We start from the raw sequence: 27,815 nt of genomic DNA on the forward strand, positions 1-27,815 counted from the left end.
TTATCCTTAAACAAAATAATTGATAAATATATCAAATAATAATAAGCCTAAATGTATTGAAAATTATGTAGAATTTATTTTTTTGGTTTCTGTTCTATGAGTGTGGTAAATTTAATCACGGAAATTAATCACTGTCGATACGACATTTATCTTGGTGTTTTAACGAATCAACTTCCTGTTTTGCTGTCAACCCCTTTTTTCTTCTTCATCACCTGACAAACAAAATGATACACAGCCTTTTTATCATCAACAACAGCGGGTATTTTTTTCTCAGATAGCAAAACGAAACCTATTTTCTTATTGTATTCATAAACAGAATTCAGAACAGACAGGTTGTCAAAGTTCATCAGAGTGCCAACATGCCAATAATTAAATTTTGTCTTTGATATATTTTTATAGTCAGTATCACAGGCACCTGTCTCAGAATATTTTTTCTCTCTTATATACCTTTATATAACACAAGATACTTAACTTGCGATTTAGAAAAATGTCAGCCGGTGGCGAAATTCTGTTAAATGCTGACTTCTCGGCTGTCAACCCAATTTAAACTTGGTAGTCGTAAATCTAAATTGATTTATCTTCACAATGGTGTATAACACATCTACTTTTGGTGTTAGAATCATCTGTAGCAATCCTACCCAAGTATGTCAATCATAATTATTTAGTCTCCAGACGATAGATTTGAAATAAACATGTCAGGTCTCTTTATGTATCTCGGTTTTCGTAATCATTGGTCAATTTTATGGGAAAGTCTAAATGATTCTCAGAGTTATCTGTCAGATCTTGTTTCATTTTATACGTAAAGTCAAGAGAGAGTCTGAATGACATTGACATCATGAGAAAATTTGTGTCTAAAAAAAGGAAATTTGTAACTTATTAAACTTGGAGACATACCTCAAATAACATTTGTTAGATATTTTTTCATGGTATCTGATAAAATTTTACTAACTGGGTGATAAGTTCTTTTCAGACAAAAACTAACAGTTTTCTGAAACAATTTTTATGATTTAATAATCATTTACTGCGAGTTCTGTGTTTCCAATTTGGCGTTGGTAGACAAAATAATTATGATTGACATACTTGGGTAGGATTCCTACGGATGATTCTGACATGATATACACCATTGTGAAGATAAATCAATTTTGATTTACGACATAACAAGTTTTAGTGGGGTTGACAGCCAAGAAATCGGCATATAACAGAATTTCGCCCCTGGCTTACATTTTTCTAAATCGCGAGTGAAGTACCTTGTGTTATATAAAGGTACAAATGTATATAAGAAAAAGAAAAAATTCTGAGACGAGTGCCTATGGTCAGTATGATAATAAGTACACTATGTAAACCTTTAAAGTTGCAATTGTTCACGTTTCAAAACAAACTAATGGTTATAAAGAGTGCTGAACAGTCCCAAGCTGAGCACAAGCTTATACAAATGAGAAGATGTGGTTTGATTGCAAATGAAAAAACTCTCCACAGGAGATAAAAATGACATAGAAGTTAACTATACAATTAAGGTCACGGTACGCCCTTCAACAATGAGCAAAACCCATACCGCATAGTCAGATATAAAAGGCCTTGAAATGCTGACTGTAACATTTTCATTCTTCTGCTTCATACATGTACCTGGGAACAGTATATCAAATATATGTTTCTGTTCATACTTACCTTTATTAAACAAAAAATTCTATATCACATATACAGAAAAAATTACCTATAGTGTTTTTTTTATCAAAACATTAACAGAACATTAGAAAAAAGGAAATAATGGACCCAAATGACCAATGCCAGACTGGTGTGGGTGTCTAACTGAAACTACATAAGGTCGAACTGTTTCATGACCGAAATGATGTGAAATCAAGTACTTACAATGTATATGCGAGTTGCACTGGTGTGTTCAAATTCAACTTGGTAATTTGGGTACTCCTGACATGCCTGATGAAAATAATGAATATTTTTTTACAATTTTATATGTTTTATTAAACTTTTGAAGAAAGTCTCAATAGAAACAGATATGATGCTAACTTTGAGTGATATTTTCAATGATTCTCGTTTTGATTTATTTTCAGTGATGTATTTATGGAAAAACATTGGAAAAGTGTAATACATAAATCTATATGTGATTACTTTTTTGAAGTCCAAAGCAAGGTAAGAAATTAAAAAAAAAAAAGTATGGCTACTTGACATGCTTGATGGAAAAATTGTCTGCAAACTGTTGTTTTCTTTTTTTCTCAAACAAATACAAATTATTTTTCTTATAGGATTGTAATAGCATATTTTATCTGGTTTCTAGACTTACATGTCATATAAAAAAGAAGATGTGGTATGATTGCCAATGAGACAACTATCCACAAAAGACCAAAATGACACAGACATTAACAACTATAGGTCACCGTACAGCCTTCAACAATGAGCAAAGCCCATACCGCATAGTCAGCTATAAAAGGCCCCGATAAGACAATGTAAAACAATTCAAACGAGAAAACTAACGGCCTTATTTATGTAAAAAAAATGAACGAAAAACAAATATGTAACACATAAACAAACGACAACCACTGAATTACAGGCTCCTGACTTGGGACAGGCACATACATAAATAATGTGGCGGGGTTAAACATGTTAGTGGGATCCCAACCCTCCCCCTAACCTGGGACAGTGGTATAACAGTACAACATAAGAACGAACTATAAAAATCAGTTGAAAAAGGCTTAACTCATCAGATGGACAAAAATACAAGTGGACGTGGCCCGGTACGGTACTTATACATCCCGACACAAAAAGACACAATGAATAGATCTGAGAGTACTCGCAGTTATCTGACAGCTAGTTCAAAGCCACTAACAACTAATAAAAAAATCATGCAACTAAGACTAAACTATCAATCCGTACACATCCAACATCCAATGGATTTAGTGTAAAGACGTCATAAACCGCCAGAGCAAAACATGACCTTGTGCAATGCCAAGTTACATGCATGTAACTTGCAAATAACAAGTAATTTAACAAAATAATAGAATAATAAAATTCAAAGTTTGGAGTTCTCAACATACTTGTCATGCTTGTGCAAGACAGAAATCATGTATGTATACACATTTACCTGTTCTGAGGCTGAGGTTGTCAGGTGAAATAAAAATGATTGTGGTTGAAAAGATTTTCCTCATACATGACATGTGCTGGTTTTCGTGGTTTTTGTTTTTGTTTGCATGTCTATAATTTTTGGTTATAGGCTGTATCTGCAGATGATGTTCCTCCAGTTATTCCTACACCTCACCATTATCTGATAAACATCTACAGGAACCAATTGTACTTTGTTGCTGTGGTAACCACAGAAGGTACATGTAATTTAAAGTTGTTTTTTTTAGCTTGCTGCATTTATTTCATGAAAGCAAAACATAGTGATTATAAATTCTGTTGCTATTAACATTCAGGTTGTTATTCAGACATCAATTGATTTGTCAGACATTTATGAAATTCTTGCAGAAGTTTTTTATGACCAAAAGATCAAAATTAAAAAAAAAACATTCATTTTCATTTTTATATCTTTTACTGATTATTGGATTTTTTTGACAATTAACTTTTAGATACAATTCAAGATTAAAAATGTTTTTTTTTAGGTTTTCTTTACTTGACATTGAGTACCGTATGATACTTGTTAATTTGGCATTTGCAATCATACCACAGTTTCTTTTTATGCCCCACCTACGATAGAAGAGGGGCATTATGTTTTTTTGGTCTGTGCCTCCCTTCGTCCGTTCGCTTCAGGTTAAAGTTTTTGGTCAAGGTAGTTTTTGATGAAGTTGAAGTCTAATCAACTTGAAACTTAGTACACATGTTCCCCATGATATGATCTTTCTAATTTTAATGCAAAATTATAGTTTTGACCCCTATTTCATGGTCCACTGAACATAGAAAATGATAGTGCGAAGTTCAGGTTAAAGTTTTTGGTCAAGTTTGTTTTTGATGAAGTTAAAGTTACATCAACTTGGAACTTAGTACACATGTTCCCTATGATACGATCTTTCTAATTTTAATTCCAAATTAAAGATTTGACCCCAATTTCACGGTCCACTGAACATAGAAAATTATAGTACGAGTGGGGCATCCGTGTACTATGGACACATTCTTGTTGTATTTAATATGAAGACTTGTTTTTCCCTGTCAGATCTATTAATAGTTTTTACTTTACCAAAAATGCAAGATTATTCCAAACCTTTTTGATCAGAAAGTTATACAATGAAATATTTTAGTGAGTAGTTAGGGACGACATCAAAAGTTCAATGTAGGATAAAAAACTTAATTCACGTAGTTTTTTCACTGAACAAAACTTGCAGAATTTTAACCCCCCCACCCCCAAACTATTTGATTTAAGTTTTTTATCCTACATCGATCTTTTGATGTCGTCCCTTACTAAATCTTGACAGAATGGTTTACAGGTAATAATACTATTAAGTATTGAATATTATAATTCACTGGACCCTTGATAAGTCTGTTCAGATAATTATTAAAGAAGACAAAGACCCAGCTACCTGCTATTCAGAATAACAACAAAATAAGATATCATAACAATTAATTCTGTATAAAGTTGAAAGTAAATTCAGAGATATCTTATAGAAAAGAGTATCCATCCATGACACATAATCTGTACATTGTATATATGCACAGCAAAAAACAAAACGTTTTAGCAAATGAAGAGGACTTTTATTTGTCCATATTTCAACTTAAAAAAAAGATAGCTGCATATGTTTATTTTCTTTTTTAGTACCACCAACATTTGTTGTTGAGTTTTTACACAGGATTTGTGATACGTTAGAAGACTATTTCAATGACTGTTCAGAATCTACATTGAAAGAACATTATGTAATAGTATATGAGGTAAGAGATCTGTTTTCTTTTTGAGTCTTTCTTCTTATGTTCATTCCTGCTCGACAGTATTAACAGTTACCATATTATTAACATTTTACCAATGGTTTTCCTGTTTGAATTGTTTTACACTGGTCATTATAGGCCTGTTATGGCTTGCTGTTTGGTATGAGCCAAGGCTCTGTGTTGAAGGTCATACTTTGACCTATAATTGTTTACTTTTTTTGCATTGTGACTTTGATGGACTGTTGTCTCATTGGCACTCATATACATTGATATATACCACAACCTGTTTTTTCTAATAAATCACAAAACAGGATTCAGTTTTTTAGCTCACCTGGCCTAAAAGGCCATGTGAGCTTTTCTCATCACTTGGCGTCCGTCGTCGTCGTCGTCGTCGTTAACAATTTTTCAAACATCTTCTCCTCTGAAACTACTGAATGGATTTGAATGAAACTTAAAATGATTGTTCCTTAGATTATCCTGCACAAAGTGTGTGCTTCGATTTTTGATCCGTCAAAAAACATGGCCGCCGTTACTTAAAATAGAACATAGGGGTCAAATGCAGTTTTTGGCTTATATCTCAAAAACGGAAGCATTTAGAGCAAATCTGACATGGGGTAAAAATGTTCATTAGGTCAAGATCTATCAGCCCAGAAATTTTCAGATGAATCAAACAAACCATTGTTGGGTTGCTGCCACTTAATTGGTAATTTTAAGGAAATTTTGCAGTTTTTGGTCATTATCTTGAATATCATTATAGATAAAGATAAACTGTAAACAGCAAAAATGATCAGCAAAGTAAGATCTACAAATAAGTTAAATATGACCAAAATTGTCAATTGACCCCTTAAGGGGTTATTGTCCTTTAATGACAATTTTTTCACAATTTTTTTAATACTTTATGCATTAGGTCAACTATATTTGGTGTATGAAAATATTTTATGATCTATATGTCGGTTACGCAGGTTTTATTTGAACTTGACCTCATTTTCACAGTACATTGCTAAGTTTTAAGTGTTTGTGTTTTGGTCTCATTTTCTTTATTTATAAACAGTAAGTCATATATATTTGTAATATTGAAGAATTGTTAGCTGTACATGTTTGCCTGGCATGGTTCAATATGTTCAATAAGGCATTGTTTACCAGGTGAGCGATTCAGGCTCTTGAGAGCCTCTTGTTTATAATTCTTGGCAGTAATTATTAGAACCTCGCATCCATGCCAAATGTCTTTGTCTGTTTGTCTGTCAACAATTTTTGTAAACACAAAAACTCCAAAAGTATCAGTTTGAGACCAATGAAATTAAGCACAATTGTATATAAAAAATAGGGAAAGTTTAATGCTTCACTATATCAATGTATATGGAACTCTATAAATATAAATGATTAGAAACCTCGTGTTGTATATAATTTGGCTGATTGAGGAAAGTTTAATGCTTTACTATATCAATGTATATGGAACTCTATAAATATAAATGATTAAAAACCTCGTGTTGTATATAATTTGGCTGATTGAGGAAAGTTTAATGCTTTACTATATCAATGTATATGGAACTCTATAAATATAAATGATTAAAAACCTCGTGTTGTATATAATTTGGCTGATTGAGGAAAGTTTAATGCTTCACTATATCAATGTATATGGAACTCTATAAATATAAATGATTAAAAACCTCGTGTTGTATATAATTTGGCTGATTGAGGAAAGTTTTTTCTTGGATACTTGATTTTAGGGTTTACAGGGATCTCCATGGCCTGTTTAACGATGGCGTTCCGCCATCGTTCAAATGTCTTGCGCCATCATCAAATGACTCGCGCCATCGTCAAATTGTCTTGCGCCATCGTTAAATTGTCTTCCGCAATCGTTCAAAACTTCATCGTTTTTTTGTAGCCCGACGCCATTTTTTTATCAATTATAATCAAATGCATGTACAATGTAATTGCATAACCCTTAGGCTTTTTATGTTATAGTCCAATACAGTTCTAACGCCTGAGGGATATCCGGATTAAGATCGCTAATCACTTGTACCTCTGGTTTGTACAGGTAGATCAACAAACCAGACAGGAGAATTCTATCTGAGGATAGACGATCCATTTGTCGAATTAATCAACTAAGTTTCAGCAAATGATTATGATAATTTAGATTAAATAAATAAATTGATAATCCAGTTACAAAGAAAACAGTTTAACAAGTCGAACACATGCTTTATTTTGACTTACGCAATCAGCATCCCCCTTTTTTAAGAAGTACAAAATAAGACGCAAAACAGTAAATATTATTTCATCGCAAATAACTCGAGTAGTGCTGTAACGATAATTTAGAATTACTTTAAAAGTTTAAAAGTAAAAACTTAAATATTTCCTGTAAAGAAATATCGTATCGTAATTCCGAATTCCTTTCGTATATTATAATCAAATTGATACATCCGTGTTTCCGGTTTCTATTCAGACTCGAAAGATGCATTTTGCACAGCATCAATTTGCCAGATAAAGTCATTAAAAACCTTTTCATTTGTCAACGTTTGCTTTACAAATCTCTTTAACCTTTTACATAACCCGTACGAATCGTTTTGTTGTTGCTGCAAATCAGCCATACCGGTAATGGGTTCTGAATTTGACAGTGTCCATGAAAAATAAGCTCCACATCATATGATTTTTAACCCCCATAACAATTACCAAAAATACAAGAAATCTACATGGGGACCTTCATGACAGCTTTTGGTCATTCTCGACTAAGGGGGGACCATGAAGACTTGGCATTTGAATGGTTAAAAACGGCAATAAATGAAAATATTGATACTTCTAATTCTATAATGAAAATTCAAATAAATATAATTTATACAAGTACACACCCGTGATATCGCGGGTCCGTGACTGAATTAAAGTTTATAACTATGCCTAAGCCTTATTTTAGTAATTGGTATTATCATCTGATAAAGTCATGTCGATTATAAGATACAGAGTTTTCTCTGCTTTTAAATTTTGCTGTTTGAACCCGTCGATCTGGAACTTATCAATTATTGGTAAATTAATGTTAATTATTTGGAAAACAAAAGGTCTTGGCTATCCAGGATTGGAGTATTTTTTAATCAACAGCATTGTCCTATATTAGTTATCTTAGAAAGTCTTGCTGATTGCTGAATAAAACTACAATAGGGAACAATTTGACAATGATTGAATTTAGTAGTGTCAGCCCTTTGATTATGACCCGTGTATATAACAAATCCTAAATACACCGTTTGGTGGTGCGCCTGTCAAATGCGGAACGTACAGATAAGGTAATAGCTAACAGGTGAATATACTATTGGTATCGGTATCGGATTCGACCCGGAACTTGTTAATTATTGGCAATATTAATTATGTGGAAAACAAAAGGGTCTGGGGTGGTGTAATTTTTAATCTACACCATTGTCCTATATTAGTTCTATATAGAGTTGAATTCTTTGATTTGTCGTTTTTACCCGATGACGGCTGACAAATTGGACCTCGTAATTTTAGTATTATAGATAAGCAATGAATTAGCATGTTCCCCATTCCTTGTATGGAGGGATAAAATACTTCCGATCGCGCTACACTGTACAGCGTAGACACAGTTTGTAATGGTGAAAGTTCCTCCATCGTTCAATTTTCATCCATGGAGATCCCTGGTTTAAACAAATCCTGCATACAAGCCAATGGAAATTTGCTTCTTGTTGAATACTTCATGAATACTAGGATGCAATACATAAAATTTAATAAATATGAATCCATAGTTATGAACTGTTAGTCCTTGTAGTGACAAGGACTGACTGTTGTGTTTGTAGTGACAAGGACTGACTGTTGTGCTTGTATTGACAAGGACTGACTGTTGTGCTTGTATTGACAAGGACTGACTGTTGTGCTTGTAGTGACAAGGACTGACTGTTGTGCTTATAGTGACAAGGACTGACTGTTGTGCTTGTAGTGACAAGGACTGACTGTTGTGCTTATACATGTAGTGACAAGGACTGACTGTTGTGCTTGTAGTGACAATGACTGATAGCTTCTATATGATACATTTTTACAGTTACTGGATGAGATGTTAGATAATGGTTTCCCTCTGGCTGTAGAATCAAATATACTGAAAGAACTTATAAAACCTCCGAATTTGTTACGTACAATTGCTGATACAGTTACTGGTAAAAATACAGGGTAAGACAACATTATTTCTGGACTTCCATTGTATGATAGTCACAGGTATAAGATCAGTCTTTTGTCTACAAAAATTATGCAGTATTTTTGAAATTAGGGAAATATTGAGGAGCCTCCAACAACATGAAGCGTGACAAGACATTATATTTTCGAAGAAACTTCAAGATGTTTCAAATTATCCTTTATTTTTAAGTAAAAATGCTTAAAATTCAATGACAGAATCAATTTTTACAACATAAGTTGAGATGTGCAAAGAGCATATCTTTTTCATAAGATGTCTCAAGTATGACAAACGTGTGTAAATATTGCATTAGAATGATTTATATGTGTGAAATAGGAGCTGTAGGGTTCTTTTAAAATTGTATTAACTGAGATTTGAAGAACAAAAATGGCATACATTTTTATAGGTTCAAAATTTGACAATTATGGAATTGGAAATATAAAGTGCATGTAAGAACCAAGTAAATGTTTTTAAAAGGTTTTGTTCTTTCATGCAAATACATGTACTTTAGCATGCCATCAACAAATATACAAGTTTCACAAAATATACAGAAGCAGTCACTAATTAGTTTGCGGTTCAGGTTTAAGGTAGATTAAAATTTACAGGATGAAAAAAGTATGCTTAAAAGTGTCATCCTGACTGTCATTCAAAAAGTGACAAGGAATGGCATTTGTTTATACTTGAGGTTTAAAGTGAAAATAAATTAAATTCTAAAATTGCTAGTATGAATATAAGTCAGAGTCATATTTGAAAGATATGATTGACTTTTGACAGGGTCAGTGGAATACTACCAACAGGTCAGTTATCTAATGTTCCATGGAGAAGAACAGGAGTCAAATATGCAAATAATGAAGCTTACTTTGATGTGATTGAAGAGATAGATTGTATTTTAGACAAATCGGGATCAACAGTAATCGCTGAAATACAAGGCTATGTAAGTATCACTTGATCAGTTTATTATATAGTGTACTTTAAAATATTTTCATGATATAGAAGCTATTGATTGAAGAGTTTTTAATTATAAAGCTTCAGTCATTTTCTCTTAATGACTTATGGCAGAATGATTTGTTTGCTTCCAGACTGTCCCAACCCTTTGATTAATTGCTGACACTAAAAATATTATTGCCTCCCCCCCCTCCAAATTTTTTTTTATAAATTTTTCTTGTTTTTTTTTTCTCAAAATAATTAGAAATTGTCAATATAATATATCCCAAGCACAAACTAATAGAAATTATGTAAGTCTTGTTCATACTTGCAGAAAATGTGTAGTTTTTTGCAGATTTTGTGGAAACGAACAAACAAAAGATTAAAGCCAGTTATCAATACTATAACAGACATTTAATGTGACAAGGAACATAAGTCTACAGTGTAGCAATCTTATTGTATATATTTTCAGATTGACTGCATGATCAAATTGAGTGGTATGCCAGATTTGACCCTCTCATTCATCAACCCACGATTATTAGATGATGTCAGTTTTCATCCATGTGTACGGTACAAAAGATGGGAAGTATGTTATTTTCAAAAGATTTCTTGGTTCAATTAAAAATGCATAGTTCAGAATAAAACAATGATTAAAAAAAAGGATTATCTGTACACAAATGAATTTGCAAGTTATCTCACATATACACTGATTTATATATTTTCCTTGAGTTTATGAAAACTCCAAAAATTTGAAGGTAAAAAAAAGATTGCTTCAAAATAGAAATAACATTTAATAAGTTTGGTTCATATGAAGAGCTTTTCTGGATATACCATCATCAGAAACACACAAACCCAAATTTTGAAAGTCATGTATGAATAAATACTAGAGTGCAGGAAACAGGGTTGACTTTAGGAAAGGCATGAACCTCTATTATTTGGTCTCTGGTGGAGGCTTGTATTTTGGTCAATCATACCACTTCTTTTATTTTAACCTGTGTAACCTAAGGTTGAAAAAGGTCTAGTAACTGAACAATTCTGTCATTCCAAAAGAGAACTTTTCCGAAAGTTTCCTTGGCTTCTAACAAAGAGAATGAAAAACATTTTTGGTCTGCAGCTTGTTAATGTTGAGATGTTGTGAGTAAGCAATTATTACATCTGCTATATAGCCAATAACTGTTTGCCAATACATTTTTGTAGTTTGAAATTTGACAACACTCATTGTACAAGGATTTTTATGGCCCGCAACAAAGTTATCTACCATATAGTTTTACCCTTGTCCGAAATTCGGTAATTCCGATATTCCGAAAACCATTATATGGAATTTTTTTCTAAATGCCTTCAGATATTGGGCTGATTTTTGATATGTGAGTTAACCATGATGAGTTACAGATCAAGTATAAGTTTTGTTCCACTTTGCTAATTTTTGCTGAAATTACAGGCTTTGGACTTTGATAAATTATTGAAAATCATAGTTATACGGATTTTTCTAAACGCCTTCAGATATTGGGCTGATTTTTGGTATGTGAGTTAACCATGATGAGTTACAGATCAAGTATAAGTTTTGTTCCACTTTGCTAATTTTTGCTGAAATTACAGGCTTTGTACTTTGATAAATTATTGAAAATCATAGTTATACGGATTTTTTTTCTATACCCCTTCAGATTTTGAGCTGATTTTTGATATGTGAGACTACCATCATGTTTGTGTCCACATGTGATAATTGAAATTGCAGATTTTTCAAGTTTTTGGGACCGGGCCATTCGTGTCGCTTTGACACATCTAGTTTTTCATACCTTTCTTGGCTCCTTTTGAAGTGAAAGACCTAAATTTTGGCCTAGGAATGATCAATTATGCACCAGTATACATGTGACCTCAATAAGTTGTCCAGACTCTGTATTGGTCATGTTATATATTTGACTTTCTTATTAATTAAATCAGATGTCAAATCTTATATTTAACAGTTGAACTTATGACATTGTATTTCTATTTTCAGAGTGATAAAGTACTATCATTTGTACCCCCTGATGGCAACTTTAGATTAATATCATATCATATAGGTGCTAATAAGTAAGTTAACACATTTTTCTAAAAAGTGATTTATAACTGTTAATTGTCAAGTGGGGTTTTCCAATTCCCACCCTATTATAGTATTAATTTTTTTTTTTTGAAAGGGTCAGTTTGTGCTGAATTTTATCTAGGTTATTGAATTATTTATGATGTATGCAAATCAATATTGCCTTCTTATACAATTTACTTTATGAGATTTTACAATAGATTCAGAGTTCTCCTGAACCAGTTATTTTCAGCATATGATGAAAAAGCTTTTCATAAACTTTAGATAGCATATTATATATATATATGATAATATAAATAAGTCAGCCAACACTCTTTTTGCAAGTGAAATTTAAATCTAAATTAAAACAAATTTTATGAAAAGCTCTTTTAAAATGTGCTGAATTGTAAATCGCATAATATATAAATGATTTAAGCTACAGTCTAACTCGTGATTATTGTATGTCTTAACAACAAGATTTTGTGTGTTCTTGTGATTGAGTTTGGTGTAAATATGTAAAACAGTTTGTCCAAACATTCAAATAAGAATAGAAAAGGAAACATACAGTGTTCTCCCCAGAAATTTTGGATAGCATCACATTTGGCGTAAAAAAAATAAATTGTATTTTTTTTTTCAATGTAATTTGTCGCGTCATGGCAATGCTCCGTTTCCTTTATGTTATATACATTATTGTTTATTACAAAATGTATCATACTGTTTGTATGCTATAGGCCCTTATTTGGTGAATAAAATATTCTATTCCACCCTATTCTTTGTGTCTATATTATTGAATACATAACTGAGAATACAATTAAACTGTAACCATGATAACAATATTTTCAGTTTATGTTTTCTATATTCATTTATAGTTCCAGAATTATTTTTTTTCTCTTGGGCCTAATAAAAATATATATCTGGGTTCCAGTTACCCTACCTACCCAGCTAAATGAATGAATGGTTTGTCTATGAGTTTTTTTATTATAGTGCAACCTGTATAGATTCGATTGCACTAAATATGTAGGAAAAAACACTTGTTCTTATAAAAAAAAAAAGGAAGAGAAAGTAGCATATATCAATTAAATTTAAATTAAAAAAGTTTAAAACTTTTTCTTTCTCATGTCTATGAAATATATTGGTTCATGGTACTCAGTGAACTAGTCCCACTTGTTTCTTTTTATCAAAATGTTAACTATTTTTAACAAAGTTATCTAACAAATAGTGTTAATGCTTAGTTTTCTCTTTATGTATCATTGTTTTCTGTCTACTGTGGCATTGTGCATATGTAGTTATTATCGTAAAATACAGATTTTTTTCATATCTGGTCTGGTTCCGATCAGTAGTTTACACTAAAATATTAAATGGCCACTGAAAGCAATGAAAAATACGAAAATAAACAATGTTTGACAAGAGATTGGGAATGAATATGGCATTTTTAATACATTAAATGGATGAAACATAAACTAAAAAAATTGTTTGTTTCTTTGAATTTTAATTTATTCAAACATATATTTTGATTTTTTTTTTATGATTTTCTCTTGTCGAAATTTGCGATTGCTGACCACATGGTATAATCATGTCACAAGTGACAGTTTGGGGTATTCGTATCCAAACAGTTATCACCCAAAGGGCAATTATCACCTATTTAATCACTCTAAATTGCCTCTATTGTCCGACTTGAAGGGATTACAATTAAAGGTGATATATTTTTTATGATCATAAGCAATAATTAGATGAAAGTTCAAAATTTAGGACATGGCTAAACAAGAAAAATAACATCCTAAAAATAATTATAGCGTCGCAGTAATTATTATAGCCTCACAAGAAGAAAATATAGCGTCGCGGTATCACAACGCTAAAACGCCCTGGGAGAACACTGACATATAAGAAAAATAAGAATAGAAAAAGAAACAAAAAATAATAGAAATAGAAAAAGAAACACATAAGAATAGAACAAGAAACAGTTTGTCCAAACATTCAAAAAAGAATAAAAAATTAACAGTTAGAATATTTTAGTTCAGTGTATCAAGACCGAGATCAAGCTAAAGACAAGTGCTGTAGAAATGATTAAAATGATATAATAACATTTGTCCATGTACTAGCAAAATGACTTTCTTAACAATGCAGTGGCGGGTCCAGAACTTTTTATCCTCACACCTTATTCCTGGGACAGTATGATTCTTTAAGATTGACCTATAATTAACAATGTGTAGTCCTAACACAGAGGCAATGATTACTCGTATATAAAATAAATGACTTAAATTATATGGTCATTTTTATACATTTCCTGTTTACAAAACTTTGAATTTTTTCGAAAACCTAAGGATTTTCTTATTCCAGGAGTAGATTACCTTAGTCGTATTTGGTACAACTTTTTGGAATTTTGGGTCCTCAATGCTCTTCAACTTTGTACTTGTTTGACTTTTTAACTGTTTTGATATGAGAGTCACTGATGAGTCTTATGTAGACGAAACGCGCGTCTGGCGTACTAAATTATAATCCTGGTACCTGTGATAACTATTTTAAAACAAAAATGTCAAATGTCATTGCCTCAATGGTAAATTACACAGCAGCAACTTAAATGTGTTACAGGGTTATAAACACCTCAGGTCAACATGTATGAATCTAGTGCATATAAACTTTTTATTCCTGAGGTCATACTACTTTTGTTATGCCCCCACCATATTGAGTTTTATCCTTTGTTTTTTTTCTGTAAGTATGTACGTCCCTTACTTGTCCATACATCCCAAACTTGATTTCTGTTCTCTTACTTAAGTTTGCCTGAACCAAATTTTATGAAACTTATACGCAATGCTTATAACCACAAAACACAAGTTAAGTTTGAATTTTGTTGGCGTCCCTTTTACCATTCTAGATGTAAAGGGGTGAAATTTTCAGTATACCCTATCAAGTATGTATATACCCTTATATATAAGTTTGACTTGTAGCTTTCTTCCGTTATACATTGATCAGGTGAACATAAAAAAACGGTCTTTAGATTTAGAAGTATAGATACAATGTATATAAAATAAGAATGTGTCCACAGTACATGGATGCCCTATCTGCACTATCATTTTCTATGTTCAGTGTAATGGAGTAAAAACTCTAATTTGGCATTTAAATTATAAAGATCATATCATAGGAAACATGTGTACTAAGTTTCAAGTTGATTGGACTTCAATTTTATCAAAAACTTTTACCTGAATGGGACAGGCAGACAAAAGGACGGACGGACAAACAGACGCACAAACCAGAAAACATAATGCTCATAAATGGGGCATAAAAAGTGATTTTTGGAAATTGCTGGGAGACAATGGTTTGTTTTGAAAAATCAAAACTGATTAAATACATATTTGAAATAATACACGTCTATAACATATACACTTGCAAACTTTCCAGAGGTGCTTTCCAGCACTTTGATTTAGCTATGATCATGAAAACACGAATTTTATATTTTTTTTTTATTTAATTCACCTGTGCACTTTATTGTGGGACCATGTGTTATCATGAATGAGTAATGTAATTACTTAAGGAATAACATGTGATGTACAGTTAGCCAATCAGAATAAAGTATTATAATGAAACATACATCTAATATAATTATTGTAGTATGGTAGCCATTCCAGTATATGTCAAACAGAACATTATGTATAGAGAGGGTAGTGGAGGCAGATTTGAAGTTACAATAGGACCAAAGCAAAACATGGGCAAAACTGTAAGTAAGATACTGTTGATTCATGGGAAATTTTCCTGGATTCATGAAAAACGGTTATTTCATGGATATTTGATTTTGTGGTTTTACAAAAGTCTGTAAAATTTATAGTTAGTTAAACATTTAAATTGCTGGCTCACCTGGCCTGTACCCACCAAATCCATGAAATAATAACATTAACGGTACCAATTTTCCTGCACCAGATGTATTCCTTGAATAATACAGCATTCACATTAATACTGTGAAAAATCCTTTTATACCTGTCAGAAATTCCAGTTTCATGGCATGGGAAAATTATTGGATTTGTTATTATGTGTATGGATAAATGAAGATTTTGAGTATGTGTTACTGATTCAGCAACAGAAAAACGCAAATAACTAAAAGACATTTAGTGGGCAACTTTCAGTCTTCAACAATATACAGGTTTCTATATAATATGTCTAGCTCCAACTCATTGGTAGACTTAGGAAATAAGTCTTTCCTTCCATGCTTTATGCTCATTTTAACATAGGTAGCTACTAGGCATTATATTTGTCAATAACTTTCTACCGAGCGTAAGCCATGTGTTTAATATTGACAAATATGATGGCTACCAATGTTAAAGTTTGTGTAGGTCCGTTTCACAAGTCATTTTTCACATGAATATTAGTGTATGGCATGGACTGATTATAAACAAAACAGAAAGCAACTCTAATTTTATGTAGGTTAAATTAATTTTTAAACTTTTTTTTTTTTTCAGATTGAAAATGTTACAATGGAAGTACCATTTCCTAAAGCAGTATTAAATGTGACATTAACACCATCTCAAGGAAAATATACATTTGACCCTGTGTCAAAGATTATGACTTGGGATGTGGGAAGAATTGATACTACCAAACTACCAAATATCAAAGGAAATGTATGTATATTATGAATTTACTATATTTTTATTAGTAAATATAAGTAATAACACCTTGTCTGAACTTTTACAATGAGTACTTTTTCAATGTAATTTTCAACCCTTGACAGAAGGAATAAAATTTTCAAAGATAAGGATAGATATGGTGTTTATAAACTAATATACTTATATTTACACAATATATTGATTGATTGTTGGTTGCTTAACTTCCAGTTGCAAATATTTCATTCAAATTCAAGACAATATATAGAATGAAGAACTGTGTTGAATTACAGTTACTCTTAATATGACACATTTTGTTGGTCTTTTTTCTCAATGGGGTAAAGTGAAATATTTGTAGCTGAGTGCTGGTAAATGTTTCTCTCAAATTTTGTAAGAAAATTAAATTCATACCATCTTGTCTTTTAAATTTGATGAAATTTTATCTATAACAATAAGTTATTGCTATGCTAAATAACATGTTATAACACATTGTACTTCCATTTTTTGATCAAATAAACCATTAGTGGACCAAAAAAAAACCCAGATATTAATATCACAATGAATATTTAAATTAAGAAAATTACTCTTTTGTTCTGACTTTTCAAGCTTTTCAATAGTTAAAATGTCACCCAGTTTGAAAAGAAAGATTTTGCATCAAATGTCAACAAAAAAAAGATTCTTCAATGTCAATGGTATTTTGCTTTACATGTGTTAATTTTTTTGCATTTTAGATAAGTTTACAGACAGGATCTACCATTCCAGAGAGTAATCCTACATTAAATGTAAGTGTGTCAAATAAATATAGAACTTTACTAATTACTTTTGTCCTAAAAATAGTAAAGGGCAGTGGTCCCTGCTTATCAAATACCAATGAAGGCAATACTGAATTTAATTAAAATTTGTTATGTAAGAATGTTTTGTTTTAATTTCTTAGAACCTCACTGATTGGTTGGCTAAAGGCCTATGATAATCTACTTTTCCTTCTGTTGCAAAATATTTGCCCTCTTAACTTTTACTGAGCTCAGTTGCTAAACTTGACATTATTATTCATTACTACTAGAAAGTGTGTGGCGTACAAGATAAAAAAGTCATACATTGATATCATGATAAAAAAACTAAGGTCACATTCAATAAAGGTTTATGATTAAGGAATCAAGAACAGGACTGTCATCAAAATGATAAATTGGGGTGTTTTTGATACGATTTCTGTGAACTGACATGAACTTGCACATAATTTGTTGTGGTAATAGACAGTACATCTTTTGGAGTGTTCAACATCAGCGGATAACGTTAGTGCTTAACACTTTTTTAAAGCGATAAAAATTTGATAAGAAACTTTTTTATGGCCCCGCAACGAAGATGCGGTGCCATTTAGTTTTACCCTTGTCCGTCATTCCGCAACAATGGCCCTGCAAAGAAGTTGACGGTGCCATATAGTTTTACCCTTGTCCGTCATTCCGTCTTTCCATCATTCCATCATTCTGCAACAAACCATTATACGGAGTTTTTTTCTAAACGCCTTCAGATATTGGGCTGAATTTTGGTATGTGAGTTTACATGATGAGTTACAGATCAAGTTGAAAGTTCATTCTGCTCCGCTAATTTTTGACGAAATTATGGGCTTTGGACTTTGAGAAATTGTTGAAAATCACAGTTATACACCCTTTTTTTTCTAAACGCCTTCAGATATTGGGATGATTTTTGGTATGTGAGTTAACCATGATGAGTTACAGGTCAAGTTTAAGTTTCGTTCTGCTCCGCTAATTTTTTGCGGAAATTATGGGCTTTGGACTTTGAGAAATTGTTGAAAATCACAGTTATACAGATTTTTTTCCTATACACCTCCAGATTTTAAGCTGATTTTTGATATGCGAGACTACCATCATGTTTGTGTCTACATGTGTTTATATTTAAATTGCAAATTTTTCAACTTTTTGGGACGGGGCCATTCGTGTCGCTTTGACACATCTAGTTTTTTCTTAAAAACACATTTTTATAATACCACTATTGACTTGATAGTGATAAATCTATGAACATAGACTGAATACCATACATATAATCTGTGTACTTTTGTCAAACATTGCTACATTTAAATAGTTCATTCCACATTTTTTATTTGAGTAAATACTTGAGATCAATTTAGATAAAGGTATAAGTAATATTTTTATCAATTTAAAAGATTTCAGATAAATATTCAATTTCACACCTGTGTGCATCCTCACACTTCTACTTCTATTAACAATGTTATCTGTTGATGTTAACTTGAAAACCTTTTTAATTTTATTATCGTATCATATTAAAATCCTACTTGCTAAACTATTTAGATGCAAACCAATAAAACATGAGAAATAATTTCATAAAAATTGGTTGATGTCTGGTACAAAAAAGTTTATCTATCAGGTGAACAAGTAAAATGTCATCTGTCTGACAACTAATTACCCTCCATTTCAAAAAGGGGATGAAACAGAAGGGGTTGTTTTAAAGAGTAATTACTACAGATGTCACTTGTATTTTAAACCTGGTACCTTCTGTTGCTTTTATTCGTTTATTTCTCTGTCCTATGTGTTCTCCCATTTATTTGTATTATAGTCCCTGTCATGTAATGTTATCATTTTAATGTTATATTTAACATTGCCATAAAAGCGGGAGGTTTGGCATGCCACAAAACCAGGTTCAACCCACCATTTTTTTCTTAAAATGTCCTGTACCAAGTCAGGAAAATGGCTATTGTTATATTATAGAATGCTTCTGTGTGTGTTACATTTTAATGTTGTGTTTCTGTTGTGTCGTAGTTCCCCTCTTATATTTGATGTGTTTCCCTCAGTTTTAGTTTGTAACCCAGATTTGTTTTTTTTCTCAATCGATTTATGAATTTTGACCAGCAGTATACTACTGTTGCCTTTATTTATGACCAGAAAAAAGATTGCTGGTGCAAAGGAATATGTCAAGTTAAAAAGATTGCCTAAACTTTTGGAAGCCTTGCTTCAGTAGGCAAAATTCCTACATGACTCATTTTTGCATGTATTTGGATCCTTATGAATTGTTTTTTCAATATATGTATGATTGCATAAAATGTAGAGGGGGGTGTCCAAAATTTGGTAATTTATAATTATTTAATTTTTAAAATCAATTCTACTATATTTTTGTGTTTTCATTTCAGTTACATTTTACAATAAGTCAGATGGCTATTTCTGGGGTCAAGGTCAACAGGTTAGATATGTATGGTGAGGTAGGTAACAGACTAATCTTGTATGTTTACTATGTATTTATTGAAGCTAATTTTGTCAGAGCTCTTCCGCCAATTTCTACCCTTCACATATCATAAATAGTTTTTTTTGTAATATTAACAAAAAGAGATGTGGGGTATTCATCACTGGGATAGCACCCCAACAACACAAATAACATGAAGACATTACAAAAATCGTTTGAAACTACGTGGACTAATAGACCCAAATTTGAAAAAAAAGGTGTTTGATTTAAAAAGAAAAAGACTGAACAGAATTCCACCAAACTTGCTCAGATTGCTCGACATCACATGACATTTTTCACCTACTATTTTTATAGGCCTGTTTAAAAGTAAGTATATGGAATACAGTTGTCTGTCCGTCTTCAACATGTCAAAAATTACTCAAAAACACTTAAACCAATTTGCAAGAAACTTTTGTACATTGTTCACTATATTGACATATGCTCCCTTAGGAATTTTAAAAATTAAGAATTTATGATTTTGAGTTATTGGATTTTACAAAATGTACTCATAAAAAAAGGGGTGACTTTCTAGTTTTTGGAAATATACTTAAAAGTGCTTTTAGCAATTTCCATGAAACTTTGGTGACTGGCTTATATCTATTTAAATAACCTCTTTTTTTCTTTTTTTTTTTATTAATTTCTGATATGACATTGAGGAGTTATGGACCTTTATTCTTTGAAAAAGTGAAGAGGGTATATTATGCCCTCTTTATCAATTTTGATCTTAGTGATTTTTGCTTACATATATTTGAAAATTTTGTTTAATAAATTAGTTATTGCTTGCTTAAAACTCAGTAGCATGAGGAAAATATATATACTACTAAAGTTCAATTGGTTAAATAAGTTTTTGATGTTAATATTTATTTTTATTTTTCAGAAATACAAACCATTCAAAGGAGTGAAATATATTACCAAAGCTGGAAAATTCCAGATCAGGACTTGAACATAAAACTTTATAGCAGTTTAATTTTATTTATTGTGTTATGAACAAAAAAGTGCAATATAAAATATCTCTTGATGCCTTGAATGATTCATTTCATTGTGATGTGACATACAGCATTATAATGAAAATTATGTAATTAAATGTCAATCTAGCTGAATAATGCATTCATCTCCATCTTAAGAAATACATTGTACATCAAGAAAGTAACATGTAGGAATTCAGGAAATTAATATGTGTTAATTGCTATTTCAAAGTAATATATAGTAAGATACATGTATGTGTTTTGATTGGTTATGTTTACTGCCACTTTCTTGCATTGCTGGCTATTTCATGGTAGCTAGTATTTATTGGTGGAGGAAATTGAAGTATCTGCTGACCTTCTGCAGGAAAACTGCTAGTCCTAGTAGTCTAATGCACAATACTCCAAAGGGGGTTCAACCGTTCAAAACAGGTCTTCAGTGTTAACAGACCAGTGATTATTGTAAATGAAGTAGTAGTAGATTGGACTTTAACTTCCTCAAAAACTACCTCGACCAAACACTTTAACCTGGAATTAACTTGGTTTACCTTAAGTTTTATTTTACTATAATCTGATGAAAAATTAGCTCACAAATAATTAGAATCAGAACTCAAACTGTCTTGAAAGGGAGACAACCCATTTTTTCCTAAGTGAATATGGTGTCATAAAAGTTCAGTCAGTGGTGTATGGGAGGCTACTCTGCATATCTATTTCATATGAAAATTCATAAAACATTTCCTTTTTTACCAAGAATCAAAACATTGTTGCCATGTTATTCAGTTGTTGATGACATAATAAAAACCACAACCTTACCACAAGAGCATACAATTGGTGGTAATGCCATGTGATCAGGTCAATGGAAATATGGTTCTTACATCAATACATAGATGAGAACTACATGTCATCTTCATGGTCTTAAGGTTAAAACCTTGTCATTACAGCACAAAAATGAGGTCATGGTCAGGTGACAAGACTTAATAACTATGTTTCATCATGACATAGGATATCTCCATACAGAGAATGCTTACCCTAGAATAAAGAAGGGATACTTTTCTCAAGTTATGAATTCCTATAAATGGAGAATTTGCAGAATTTACTGATTCCATTTTAACTTCACTTAGCCTCAACCAAATGTTATGAGTTATGTTCCTTTAAAATGGAAATATTTCTGAATTTGCCTTATTTTTAGAAGTGAGGCCTTCTTTTATTTTACCATATTCCATTATAAACAAGCATTCTGTGAGTATTGAATGGCAATACATAGTCCCTTACCAGTTAAAAATTCTATGTAATGGAACAAAAAACTAATTTGATCTATAACTTTTCATGGTGTAAACTATACAACAAATATCAAGTAAATTTCTTCAAGCATGACGAAAAAAAGTGTTGAAAACTGATTATTTGAATGAATAAGAACCATAACTCTGCACAAAATCATCAAACTGGAACAAATTCCATCTTGAACTGTAACTTGTCATAATGAAACCATATACCAATTATCAAATCAATGTCTGAAAGGATGACAAAAAAAAGTGCAGAAAACTGATTACGTTATAGTGTATTTTCTAAATCAAAGGACCATAACTCTGCACAAAACTCCGAACAAAATTCAAACTTGATCTGTAACTTGTCATGATGAAATGCATCAAGATAAATAAAACAATATGTATAAATGTCTTAATATTTTAATTTTGTGCGTAGGTATAATTAAATACATATTGAACAATTCATGTTGTAAAAATTCAAAAAATATAACTATAAATGCATATATTAATAACACACCATTATATTCATAAAAAGACAAATTTATACTTGTTCATAAACTACATTTATCATTAAATCACAAATCATAAGATCAGCAGAAATTGAGGTCACATGTTTTTTTACCATTATGCTGGATTTACATACTATGGAACCTGTTTATGAAGGCATATGAAGGTGTAGACACTTTAATGAGGAGATTCACAAGAAAGCAGAATCTTTAGAGCAACTTGTGCTGTTTTCACATTTTTACTCTCATATAATCAATCCTTCATGATACTGAATTTTAAAATAAAAATGGGTTTTCAAGAAAGAGCAGAACTTTCTGGTACAATTTACTAACTATAAAATATATTCATACCACAGTTTGACAAGTTATTTATATAAATTTTAACAGTGAAAATCCTGTTGTCTGCCAAGAAATTGTATAAGGATACAATACATGTCAAGGGGCAAAGCCATTATAAACATATAAAAGTTTTGCAGAGATGCTTTGACTTGGTTTGACTGATTCAAAATTTCATCAACAAAACAATGATTAAATTTATCACACGAGATGAGCTTCATGTTATCTCTAGGCTATAAAGCTGTTATCTACAGATGCCAGTTTAAGCAATAATCAAACAAAATTAAATACCCTAGAAAAAAATTCAAGCCAGCTTGTTAGTAAAAGTATTCAAACAAAAATGAAAAGCGCCTACAGATTTATGCTCGACATCAAAATAGTTGTCCGTTAGTTTACTGGGCCATTGTAAATCATAATTTCAATGCATTTCTATGAAATGTCAATTCAAAAGTAAAAATCTTTTCTAAATTAAGAAAAAAGATTAACATGTCCATTTACTATTGTCTGCAATTACCCTGATACATACAGAAATGAAAATATGAACATCATAATAATGTTTTAAGTATATAATAATGTGAAAACACTTCTAAAACAACCTAAATTAATAGATGTTCAATATTCATATAAATAAATTAAAAACATGTATCCATATAATTACCATCCTGCCTGAACACAGCAAAAATAAAAACCTAACATTAAACAACATACTGGATACTTATTAATACATATACATTTCATTTGTGTCTAGCTGATTGAGAATTGATAAGTTATTTTATTTTTTTTGCAATTAATTCTCAACCCAAGCATTGAAAGCATTGAGAATTTGAAACTTGCATTTCTTTTTTAAAAGAAATATAAAGAATTTAATTTAAAAAATTTTTGTTTTCTTTTGTTTTTTTTTTGTTTTTTTGTTTTTGTTTTTTTAAAGTTTTCACTTTTATTTTTAATCATTTTTAGCTCACCTGGCCTAAAAGGCCATGTGAGCTTTTCTCATCACTTGGCGTCCGTCGTCGTCGTCGTCGACGTCGTCGTCGTTAACAATTTTTCAAACATCTTCTCCTCTGAAACTACTGAATGTATTTGAATGAAACTTAAAATGATTGTTCCTTAGATTATCCTGCACAAAGTGTGTGCTTCGATTTTTGATCCGTCAAAAAACATGGCCGCCGTTACTTAAAATAGAACATAGGGGTCAAATGCAGTTTTTGGCTTATATCTCAAAAACGGAAGCATTTAGAGCAAATCTGACATGGGGTAAAAATGTTCATTAGGTCAAGATCTATCAGCCCAGAAATTTTCAGATGAATCAAACAAACCATTGTTGGGTTGCTGCCACTTAATTGGTAATTTTAAGGAAATTTTGCAGTTTTTGGTCATTATCTTGAATATTATTATAGATGAAGATAAACTGTAAACAGCAAAAATGATCAGCAAAGTAAGATCTACAAATAGGTTAATATGACCAAAATTGTCAATTGACCCCTTAGGGGGTAAATGTCCTTTAATGACAATTTTTCACAATTTGTTCATCATATTTGCTAACTTTAAAAAATCTTCTCCTCTGAAACTACTGAGTGGATTTGGATGAAACTTAGCATGATAGTTCCTTAGATTATCCTGCACAAAGTGTGTGCTTCGATTTTTGATCCGTCAAAAAACATGGCCGCCCTTACTTTAAATAGAACATAGGGGTCAAATGCAGTTTTTGGCTTATATCTCAAAAACGAAAGCATTTAGAGCAAATCTGACATGGGGGTAAAAATGTTCATTAGGTCAAGATCTATCAGCCCTGAAATTTTCAGATGAATCAAACAAACCATTGTTGGGTTGCTGCCACTTAATTGGTAATTTTAAGGAAATTTTGCAGTTTTTGGTCATTATCTTGAATATCATTATAGATAAAGATAAACTGTAAACAGCAAAAATGATCAGCAAAGTAAGATCTACAAATAGGTTAATATGACCAAAATTGTCAATTGACCCCTTAAGGGGTAAATGTCCTTTAATGACAATTTTTCACAATTTGTTCATCATATTTGCTAACTTTAAAAAATCTTCTCCTCTGAAACTACTGAATGGATTTGGAAGTGTTTGTGTTTTGGTCTCATTTTCTTTATTTATAAACAGTAAGTCATATATATTTGTAATATTGAAGAATTGTTAGCTGTACATGTTTGCCTGGCATGGTTCAATATGTTCAATAAGGCATTGTTTACCAGGTGAGCGATTCAGGCTCTTGAGAGCCTCTTGTTAAGAATACACTTCATAGTAATACATGTTATATGAGATTATTCACTTGCCTTTATGTATATATCATGACAAGATGAAATAAACTATAAAATGCCCTAATTCTTAATCAGTGAGCAAAGTCAGTGTGATGCTATGAAAATGATTAAAATGCAGGGAAATTTTGAGGCAGGCAAGATTGTAACAACATTTATGTGAAACCAATGAAGAAAAACTTATTAATTTATTAGTTTACATCCAATACAGTAAATTCAGAAATTATTGTGAAGCTTTTATTTATGTTAATAATGTGACTGGTTGAGTATTGTGATAATATGAACTTGAATATCTATATCCAACACACAACTGCACGTAGATTTCCATTAAATCACAATCATTAATCTTCCATATTTTACCTTTTATAGAAATCATAAGAAATGCACACAATTTTTGAATTAACAGTAATCTGTTATTACAGTCAAATCAAATGTGTCTGAATAATATTTATATTATGAACATGATAATTTGTTATGAAATGTATTTAAATAAAAAGTAATATACAAAAAACGTTTTTGAAATATCCAAAGAAAAGTTTTTAATAGTAAACAAAATTAATGTTCACAGAAAATCCAGATTTGCAAGGATGACATAAAATGCCCCAGTCTGCTGCTAAATCAATAAGCAGTAGAACAGTGAAAAGTAGGTTATCAGCATCTAAAGGCAAGCTCAATCTATACTCAGCTCATAATTTTACACTGATGCATACAAAATACACTAATAATGCAAACAAATATACACAAAAAAACACAACAACACGTATGAGGCAAAAATCTGCTGAATTTCTACTGGCACAATAAAAAATAGTCTGGACAACTGTTGGATTTCAAAATGACAGAATGGCAGACATTATTTTCTGTAAAAGGTGACCTGTTAGGTATATAAAAAAAAATAAGCATCATTGTTAAAACCTTTTTTTCTATAACAAATTATTATGCAATTTTAAACTCTTTATGTTTTCCATTAAAATAACAAGTGGTCATTTTTGAAAGAGTAAATTAAAGTTCATGTATTATTTTAGACAGTTTCTTGTTTAGGAGGCAGACATATAGAATAAACATCACGGATTTGAAAAAAATGAAAAGGGGAAAAAGTTATCTATCCTGATCCTTAAGACAAAGTGTGTGAAAAGCTCAAAAGAAGGAATGAGCTGTATACTATTAAAAAAAATATATAAATTCTTATATTTTATATTTTCTCCAAAATTCCTGCAGTAATTACATTATATAAATATCCACAAAAATTGATTAGATGTTATTGACAAACTTCAATTTAAAACCCCAAAGGTTGTTGTTTGCTGATTATTTCAAAAATACATAAGTAATTGTAATAGTCTCGTAATTTGCATAAATTGTATAGGTATATAATTAATAAATGGTTGGTTTGTTAGTCTATTCAGAAATTTCTTTCCCATACAGATATTTAAATTTAGTTTGTTTTGAAAGGCAATTCCAAGTATGTAAATTGAACCCAAAGTGAAAGAGTAATTAATAATTTTAATAGTTTTTACAAAAAAAAAGATCCCTAGATATGAAATTGAATGATATCATAGTATACACAAAAATCTGAGCAACACAATTCTGATATGTTATAGTTTATACTAAGTTATTTGGAATTCAGTTTAAATCTCAAAACAAAACACATTTTGGTAATTCGTTCATCTACTTCCAGTCAACACAATAATACATTAACAAAGATCTGAGCATTATAATTCTCCATGTTGGTCTTCTGGTTTTTCTGGTTCCTCTACAAAACCAGGAACTTTAAATGATACCACAGGACAGTCTTCTTTTATATTTTGACAAAAAAGTTTTTCTATAGTTGCTGTATTTACTATATCAAATCCTACACTCCCCCCAAAAGTGGAAGGTTTCCAATATTTAGGACTACATATGGGGTTAGCCATTAGTCCTTTAACAGAATATGGTCCACCCATTTCAACTATTGCTTCACCAAACACAGCTTTAGGACGGCGTTTTTCAGTTATTAAACCAACATAAAATTCTACAGCTTCAATATCTCCATAAAAGTTCTCTAATTCTTTTGCTAACCATTTATTACCTACAAAAAGATATCATACATTTATCATCTGAAGAAAATATTTAAGAATTAAGTAGAGTATTTATTAATACAAATTTATTTTATGCAAAACAAAATTAAGCAAGTTGTAGTTGCATGTATTGCAATGATCATGTGGTTGCATTTTTTGCATTAATGAAATCCTCACGTGATTTTTTTTAAAATTAAGTATGCAAGCCTATGGTATGTTCAAGAAAGGATAAAATTTTAAATCAAGACAAACATTTATAACTAAATAACGTTAAGAACTCATACTGCATAGTGACCTGTTTGTACACTGGATACAAACATATAGTGAAGTCCCTTACTTCATTTTAGTTATAATCTACCGGTATTTGATGGAAATGCCATAAATATTCCTTTCACTATATATGATAGATATGGTGTTGACAGCTGCATGCTGATAAAAGAGTTCTGGCCCCTTTGTTGACCACTGTACACTCGTAGTAGTTGATTATATTGCATTGTTTCTTTGACATTCAAACTATATATATTTGGGAAAAAAAAACTTTTTTTCACATAAATTTCTTGAAAAACTTTT

General features: G+C 31.1%; 2 protein-coding genes across 2 annotated transcripts in view; one reads left to right on the forward strand and one right to left on the reverse strand.

The window, feature by feature from the left end:
- Positions 1–127: 127 nt before the first annotated feature.
- LOC143063897 (AP-3 complex subunit mu-2-like) lies at positions 128–21,059 on the forward strand. The gene is made up of 13 exons (XM_076236335.1): positions 128–259; positions 2,067–2,145; positions 3,224–3,329; positions 4,757–4,869; positions 8,903–9,027; positions 9,803–9,962; positions 10,425–10,538; positions 11,946–12,019; positions 15,612–15,717; positions 16,454–16,612; positions 17,326–17,376; positions 19,755–19,823; positions 20,721–21,059. Exons 1-13 carry the CDS (start codon positions 225–227, stop codon positions 20,784–20,786), a joined length of 1,257 nt encoding a protein of 418 aa, XP_076092450.1. The 5' UTR covers positions 128–224; the 3' UTR covers positions 20,787–21,059.
- A 1,415-nt stretch (positions 21,060–22,474) lies between these two features.
- Positions 22,475–27,815, reverse strand: part of LOC143063896 (prostaglandin G/H synthase 2-like) — a 40,222-nt gene continuing 34,881 nt past the window's right edge. The window contains exon 10 of the mRNA XM_076236334.1: positions 22,475–27,256. Coding sequence (XP_076092449.1) covers positions 26,901–27,256 — 356 coding nt within the window. The 3' untranslated portion in view covers positions 22,475–26,900. The remainder of the gene's footprint in view (positions 27,257–27,815) is intronic.

The sequence above is a fragment of the Mytilus galloprovincialis genome, chromosome 2 (assembly GCF_965363235.1).
Source record: "Mytilus galloprovincialis chromosome 2, xbMytGall1.hap1.1, whole genome shotgun sequence".
NCBI classification, from domain to species: Eukaryota; Metazoa; Mollusca; class Bivalvia; order Mytilida; family Mytilidae; genus Mytilus; species Mytilus galloprovincialis.